Source organism: Somniosus microcephalus, chromosome 2 (genome assembly GCF_052327205.1).
Source record: "Somniosus microcephalus isolate GS21.2 chromosome 2, FLI_Smic_1.0, whole genome shotgun sequence".
Classification (NCBI taxonomy): domain Eukaryota; kingdom Metazoa; phylum Chordata; class Chondrichthyes; order Squaliformes; family Somniosidae; genus Somniosus; species Somniosus microcephalus.
This window is the reverse complement of record NC_140988.1, coordinates 26,653,396-26,661,761: the sequence shown is the minus strand read 5'-3', so window position 1 is coordinate 26,661,761 and position 8,366 is coordinate 26,653,396. Positions and strand designations below refer to the sequence as shown.

The window sequence follows — 8,366 nt, the reverse complement described above, 5'->3', positions numbered from 1 at the left end:
ATTAACCAAGTCCCCCAATGATGTAGGGCAGTCAGGACATGTTAACAGAAATTGAACGCGTTCACTCAATGTAGGCCTACTTTGAAATTGACCTAAGGAGAGCTCATAGAAGCGGGATTCGCTTGTTCAACTTCCAATTTCAGTCTCTGTACTGAATGAACCAGAAAAATCCGTCCCCTTTTAACCCGCAAGCCAGCAATGATCCCTATTCAAATACTTGTGTGTTTAGAAATGATCAGTTCTCAGATTTTGGAAATAATTGGCAATTATATAAAGTAATTTTATAATACTGTCCAAGGTTTAGTCGGGGATATTGAATGGACTGATTTATTTTTCCTCCTAAGTTAAAATTTGACATATCGAATATCTGAAAAAAAGTGATGTGGGTATTTAGCGGATGAACGAGAGAATAGATTCTGGAACTGCAGCTGAAGGTCTGAAGTCATATTTTAATAATTCTTCGAGATTCACTGACAAGACAGTGAGTGTTGTAAATGAGTTCGGTGGAGGTGGGCGGCAAAGGGCGCTGGCACATACTTTGCACTCGTTACTTGAGGATTCCCACCCGAGAAAACTGACAATTGCAGCAACTCGTCTAAAAAATACGCCGTCTTACGGATATTTCCTTCCAATTTACTTTCAACCGGTTCTGTTCCCCCACAGACAATTCTCATCCGCCAGGTCCCATTTGCAAATGTGTTCGCAGGCTGCAAAAACGAAAGTGATGCGGGGATGTGAAGTCTGCCGAGAGTTTTATGAAAGCAACTCAGAAAACAAGAGTCGGTTATTGTGGCTGGAATGTGCTCCGAGTTGAAAGGAATAAAGACAATTGTTTCTCCATCGATCAAAACACAAGAGCTTGCTCTTACCTCCACCTGGCCTTTGTAGTTTGATTAAGTGTGTCTGCCCTTTGAATTCACGGGCTACAAAAGCTCTTGGCCTCGCTCAGACAACTGCGTTTTAACCCTTTAATCACTGAACTGTCCTTGCGAGGCTTCTTGTCACAGGGGCGGCAAGAACTTCAGCAAACTAAAGTGGCCTTAAAAATAAAATTGAACGGGCATTGACTTGATGGAACAGCGTGGCATAGTTGCTGAATTAAAACGGCTTCGAGTGAATCTGACAATTCTTTAAAATCAAATACGAGTATTTTTGTTAAAATGGAAAGCTTAGCACGGAGGAGCCAAAATCAGTGAGTGACACATTGCCAAGACGGAAGGATTAAGGAGCTATAAGCAGAGTGTTCAGTGAACTAACTGGTTAATGTTTATCAATAGGTGATTTTAGAAAAACAAATGATTATTAAATGTCTGTTGGCTAGGCTGGATGGCGCCACCACACTTTTGTTTAAGGGAAACACAGATTCTTACTTCCAACTACCCGTTGCGATCCTTAAAATGAAAAAAAAGTGAGTTTTATTGTTTGCTGTTTAACCCCAGGCAAGAGAGAGAAAAAATAAAAAGACGATCACCCGATGAAAAGGACCGGCAAATCTCTCCTCTTTTGTGTGAGCTTTTCTTTTCAGCCGGAGCGTCCATCCGTATGATTCCGAACTTATTGTCATTACTTATTTATTAATTGTTGGCATATGGGGTGTAATTGAGCAATGAGACTAGCCCTCGGGACAAATAAAGCGAAGCCGAGAGTGCAATAATGTCACATTTTCTGCCGAGCTTCTTCAGGCATCTGCCTGTGATTGAGAACCGCCGACAAGCCTTTAAATGGAATATTGACATCAAAAGAAAATGTCGGGATAGGCTAAAAAGGGATGTCGGATTGGCGCGGAGCTACACAGAGACTCGACATTTGTCTGTCACCTCCAACGCCATTGAAGTTTTATATTAAAAAAAACCGGCGGGGGCGATGGACAGGGGGTTCACTGCCTCAGCCACCCGTGAAAAATCGGTTCCGAAACAATAAGCGGGACTTTTGCTCGAGGTCACGCTCTTGATTTTTGCCCCTTGAAGTTAAAAGGGAGGCTTTCTGGATCCTGTTTTGCATTGTCATGCCTAATAATCCCAAACAGAGCCCTCAAAATGCCTTGATAGTGGTAGCTTGCAAGGAAATAAACTAATAGACCTGTTGAAACATCTTTTAAAAAGCCGCCTGATCTGCGCCCCACAGAATTAACAATCAGGTACTGGGGACATAATAAGTGTAAAATATATAATCAATAGGTTTTTCTTTTAAATCTGGAAATAATTCTGTTGTCACAGGATTTCATGAAATCCCATTATTCGCGATAGGAAATGATCACAGAAGTATAAAGGAAACGTTACTGAGCCTCTAGTGGAAGAGGGAAAAGTTATTCCAGTTTTTTGGAATGATAAGGGGTTCCGCTTTGCCCCCCAGCTACAGTCAAACTGGAGCCACACTGCGCCTGCAGAAGATTGCCTTTTCTTGCTCATTACAGCAATTATTGGCCAAAGACTTCCCTCAGCTAGAGAGCGAAGAAAGACAAAGCTTAAAGATTAAACCAGCAGACTCGAGCCGAAGGGTCAAAAGTGACAAAAGTCCTGGTCACTTGGGGTTTTTTTTTAACCTCAGGGAAGGCGAATATAGAAAGAGGTGGGACGGGTGAAGAACTCGTGGACTCTCAAAACCGGAAGAAAAAAAAAAGTTGTTCATGTGGGTCTCTTTGCAACCATTGACTCCTAGAATTACCTTTCCGTACAACAGGACCAGGGAAGGGGGGGGGGGGGGGGCAGGGAAGGGGGCAATGGTTTTATTAATCGATATAATTCTCCCATTAACTAAAATGAAAAGTAGTGGACCAATTTTCACTATAAAACGATATGAATTTGATGCACAAAACCGCTTTGACACAAATATCTATGATGATGTAACCAATCATATATTAAAAGCAGAGAACGATTTTGAATAGTTTCAAAGTCCAGAAATACTTCGGGTTTGTAAAACGGTGGTCCCTCAGAGCGTCGGCGCCGACGCAAAAACCTAGAGAATTCTTCAAAGCAATAGGTACCAGCTGTAGAAATATTTCAGTTGCCCGCAAATCGATAATGACAGTGTAAATACACAGTCTAACACCAAAATCCTCAACGCACAACAGAACGGCATCATTCAATTTGCTGCGTTTAAGTCGGTTAAGACTTTTAAAGCCAGTTATTTTTAAACTGAGCTGTAATTTCCTTTAAGTGTTTGTCTTATTGGAAAATCGACAGGACCGAAAATAAATGCAACTGCAGATACGTCAAATTCATTTAAAAACAATGCTGTAGAAACTGCTGGAGAAAACATAGTATAAAACAGCCAGAACTGTTTACTTTAGATATTACTGTATATGTAAACAAAGATGATGTCCCTGCAGTCAAGAGCACGCTTTGGTTTGGAAAACAAATCTAGAGAACCGATTAGTCGGAGTGCCAACATTGGGTTGTGAATTGTCAACATCGATTTCAGTGTAAAGTTCTGAAACGATTTCAAATAAAAACACTATCACTTTAAGAAGCTACTTGAAACACTTACATTTATTTAACAAATATATGCATAATATAAATGATAAAACTTCAAATATACAGTATATTACATAGTACACAAACTCCCTGCCAACGGGGGAATCTTTGCAAAAACAGACGGGGAAGAAAAGTTCAATAGAATTTGTTCTTTTTAATATAAAGAGTACTTTCTTCCACTTCCCTCTCGGTTCCTTTCAAGCTAAATGATACATGCTATATCCGACGTGAGCAGCATATAGTCCAACTGGAGATACTGGTAAAGTGGGTCTGTGGAAATGGTGAGAGGCTCCATAAAGAGAGGTTGCAGGGACTGGAGTACCGATGGGAAAACTGATCCCAAACGCTGGTGGCAGCATAGGTTTAGCTGCCATTTTCAGTTTCTCCAGTTCGGCTTCTTGCAGTCGTTTGGCTTTCGCCCTGCGATTCTGAAACCAGATTTTCACTTGAGTCTCTGTGAGGTTGAGTGAGCTGGAGAACTCCGCTCTCTCGGCGATGGACAGGTACTGTTTTTGGCGGAATTTGCGCTCCAGGGCCAGTAACTGCGAGGTGGTGAAAGGAGTCCTGGGTTTGCGGTTGGTTTTGTGTTTTCGGAGAGTGCAGGCAGGAGGACTCATTCGCCCTAAAATAAATATAAATACCAAGTTAATTAAGATTCATTTGCACTCACCCTCACCCAAAAAACCCAATTATCTTAACGTTTACAACCGAAATAGTTTTAAAATTTGAAAAGTTATACAATCCCGGTTCTCTCGAACCAAGTTTTAGCTTTCAAATATCAGTGGGCTGATAGTTGGGCATTAAGTAACTTGGATTGGGAGCCATTCCATGCCACACGTTAGATTATAGCAATATTACAAGTCAAGTTTGAAAGGATCCTGTTTTTATAAGATCTATAAGCAGATGCTAAGCAAGGTCTCACTTACTGGGAGGCGGGGAAAACCGAGAATCTTGCATCCACGGCGCCCGATCTTGTCGCTCCGTGCTCTCCGATTTGACAAGTGCGTCTTCAGATATTTTTAACAGTCCCTCCACCGTGTAGGAAGTGTTCGCCGGCAGCGCGGTGGGCAGCGTCTCCTGCGCCGGCAAGCCGCCGATTCGAGGGCTGAGGTTCTGCGAGGTGCCAACAAGCGGCCCGCCGTCGGGAGCCGAGCCATCTCGGCTGGGTTTCCTGTCCGACATGAGCGCCTCGACGCTGAACGGGAGCGGCGCGGGGGAAGCTTTGGGTCTGTCCATCTCCTCGTCCGCCGCGAACTTCGCGCCGGTCTGCAGCCCTTTGCTGGAGGAGCGGGGCTCTTGGCTTTTCACGCCGCCTGTCGTCACTTGCACGGCACTCATGGCGGAACAAGGGGCCATATAGAGTCGATCCCTTTCCAAATGCAGCATTAAAAAAAAGAACAAATTTGCAAAGCGCCCCGATGGTGCTGGGCCTGGTCCTGGAATCCCCGCTTCAAAACATTGTCAAATTCCTCATGCCACTGGGCTCCGGGCGTTAAGAAGAGAGACTTTGCGGGGGCGCTGTCCAATCAGCACCTTCAGGGGTGGGTCAGAGCGCTGCTATTGGCTGGCTCGCCGTGCCCGCCATCAATAATCTTTCGAAATAAATTAGCACTTAATCTGATTGGCCACTTGCTGGGAAGAGTTTATTGATAGCTCCGGGGCTCTAATCTCGTATAAACACAAGTGCTCGTCGGGCAATTTAAGGGTAATTATCTGGTTGGGGGAGGCACGGTGACAGCGAGTTCAATTTCCCTTTTAACTGGAGCCATGCGAGATGGGGGGGTGGGGTGGGAGAGGATAAGTTTGCATTGAAATTAGTGAAGAAATAAAATCGGAATTCCAGCCGGTTCCCCCCCCCCCCAAAAAAAATCGATTCTAATCATTGCATTTTTTCCTCTCTGGAGACATTTTGCCTTTGTTTCTCTGACTAGCATCTAGGTTGCTAATTGTGAGTCTCAGCAATCTGTCACGATTAGTCAGTGGCTTTAATAGGCAGACAAGTTTATGTTGTTTTTAGGCGCCAGCGGCGGCGCGATCAAAGGGACCAACTTCAGGGAGAGTATTCAAAAGTTGCTCCGGATCAAGAGAACAGCCCGCCCTCGCCAGCCCGCCCTAGCCCTAGGACATCAGGCCATTGAGTTTGAAAATGATGGCTCTTAAGCGATCGCACGCCACTTTGGAGGAGTTTGGGGAACAATTCCGTGTTAATATTAAAAAAAGAGTGGGAGCGTATTTTATTCCGTGGGCCGCCGACAGGGCTCCGCCAGTAATGACATGTATATTTTCTCAAATGTACTCTGGTTATATATATATTAAACGAAACACAGCAGCCTCAGTACTTAATTTCCAAATGTTATGACCGATATGTTTAGTTCTATGCCTAGCAAGAACATTTGTAATATAATTAAATTACAATGTAATATGAGTGTCATCTTTAGGGAATAACAATTTAAAAAAGAAGCCCGAATTGTAACCTGTACAAATATTAGAGCATTTTTTGCTCTCTGTCTGATAGCCATTACATTGTTCGTTGGCGTGACTTCTCCGTTCCATAGGATCCCACAAGCTGCAATAATTTTACCACGACTGGCTAAAGAAATGCACACCACTTCCTTCTCGAGAACACTTGCAAAGAAATCCCAAACTGGCACGTGGGCTATAAGGAATGGCTGCTTGGTATTCGGGTTAATCGTCTTTGTATTCGAAATATGGGACAGTGGCATTAGATAACAATATTGCGCAATTAGCATCCCAGACCACGCGTTCAATGTAATGAACGTGGCAGGCGAAGAGCCATGATTGTTTTATCTTAATCACAACACAACAAAATACGGGTTGGTGGCCGAGAACGAGGAAGCTGGGAGCCGCTGGAGGGACGTTCGTGTGTCATTATTAAACTCAAATTAGTGAATAGAGAAGGGGAGTATTCCTCATGGAGTTGGCGACAGGACGATTCCTGTTTAGATTTGTCTACGGGGGCAACACACCAAGACAATCCTATGGGGGCTGTATAATATTCGATTGGAAATGCTTAAACATCATCTCCGGCGGATTAAAAGAACACCATGCTATTTACTACAAATTCCTCAAATAAACATGGTGGCGAATTTATGTATCTTGGATGAACGATATCTTCAACAGTTGTATGCATTATCTGGGCGCTTCTAAATAAGCAGTTTATTGGGCGTGTTTCGCAAAATACAAGGATCCTGAGAAATAGGCAGTAATAAGTGTGCAAGAATATGGCCTCAAAACAGAGATAAATCTGGAAAGGGTATTCATTTAGTTGTTTGGGTCATTTTAACTGCCAAACCTACGCAGGTCAGTAAAACGGATACTGTCGCTTTAAGACTGCAGTTCAACCCTTTGGAGTTCGCATCCGTGAAAGGAATGCAGTATTTCAAGTCCGCCAAATTAATTTGATCGCGAAATTATGATGCACTTGGAAAAGATGAAAGAAAAAGGCTGGCCGTCTCCTCCAAGATCTATATAATTATAGATAATATATCCTATTTCAAAGCAATTAGCCCAATCAGGCGTAACGAGGCACTTTGCTGCCAGCGAGTAACAATGCCTTACGGTTATTTAAACCTCAAGATGTCAAGCATACCCGAACACTCCCGTGGTTTGCCCAGGCTTTGCTGGGGGAAATACCAATTGGAAATGCTGTCCTGATGAGATTTTCTGGTTTAAAACACACACATGCATACACACACAATTTCAGCCTTGCTTTATACAAACGTTTCATTTCATGTTAATTTAATGATAGGGAATATTAAAGAATTACTTGTAGAGTGTAGGATGAGAGATTTCATGCTTTGTATAATTTGCTGCTCGCCCAACGGGGCATAGCTATGATTATAAATGAAGATTAATAAACAAACTACGCCTTTAATTTACGCAAGACTGCCCTGATCTTTTTGTAACGCAGTAATTACAGTTAAATAAAGCTGGATTGTCGAATTCCTTTGAATGTTGCGGGCTCTGTGATGTATTATAGACAAATGATATATTTTATCTTATTTTATCAGGAGACTGTAGGACAAACACTTTCCCCCTCCTATTGCTTACATTCATTTACAAAAAGAAACCGGAATTCACAAACATAGTAATTAGTTATTTCTCTGAAGTAAAAGTAAACATAACATCTTTGGCCGAGATAACGGGCAATGCCCAATTAAGTGAAAATCAATCTCGCCTTATCGTTTATCACATCGCGATATCATAAAGAGAACAAAGGGCAAAGTTTCCCCACTGTATGTCTCCGAGTCTCTTGCTCAGACACACTTGTATAAACACGTTCACTAACTTCATTGGAAAGCTAAAAGGACGGTAGCTAGCGGGGAGCACATGAACTTTTGTTGTGGCGTTTGTGGTAGGCCGGGGAAGGGAGACTTATTTCAAACAGCTCCATATTTCACGCGCATACTTGTATGCAGTGATGCTCCCTCACAAATCCCAGTTCTTTGATGTTTTCCAATTAACTTCAGACCTGTCCCCTTTTTCCCTGTTAATGTCCACGAGCATTATCCGACTTTTCACACATAACCTTAACCATCCGAAGCTCCAGTGCCCTTTCCACTACAGAATAAAATGTAACAACACGGTATTTATTTTAATCCTATTAATGCTTTGATTATTAAAGCCTCTTTGATTCTGAACGTTTCTCTGCTTCCATTTGGAAAGAAAATTGCCTGTTTTTTAAAAGCTGAAATAGTGTCCAAGGGGTTAGACAGGGAATGATACAATATTTTCAAAACTGGATCTGTGGGGCAATCAAGATATAACCTTTCACCCTTACACACACCTTAGCGATGGCTATTCAATAGGGGGAGATTATTATTTCAAGTATATTATCAGGATGAAAGGGACGAGTGGCTTCCCCCGCAGAGA

At 42.6% G+C, this 8,366-nt stretch overlaps 1 protein-coding gene across 1 annotated transcript; it reads right to left on the bottom strand.

Moving 5' to 3' along the window:
• Nucleotides 1-3,480: 3,480 nt before the first annotated feature.
• msx1a (muscle segment homeobox 1a) lies at nt 3,481-5,154 on the bottom strand. Its single transcript, XM_086003550.1, has 2 exons — nt 4,400-5,154; nt 3,481-4,095 (listed from the first exon to the last, which is right to left on the bottom strand). Exons 1-2 carry the CDS (start codon nt 4,857-4,859, stop codon nt 3,671-3,673), a joined length of 885 nt encoding a protein of 294 aa, XP_085859676.1. The 5' UTR covers nt 4,860-5,154; the 3' UTR covers nt 3,481-3,670.
• Nucleotides 5,155-8,366: the final 3,212 nt, after the last annotated feature.

What these genes read in the sequence shown, in the direction of transcription:
- msx1a (XM_086003550.1), bottom strand. Translation starts at nt 4,859, where the DNA reads ATGCTGCATTTGGAAAGGGATCGACTCTATATGGCCCCTTGTTCCGCC. An exon ending in TCGGTTTTCCCCGCCTCCCA is followed by an intron (nt 4,096 to 4,399) that starts GTAAGTGAGACC and finishes TATTTATTTTAG; the next exon opens with GGCGAATGAGTCCTCCTGCC.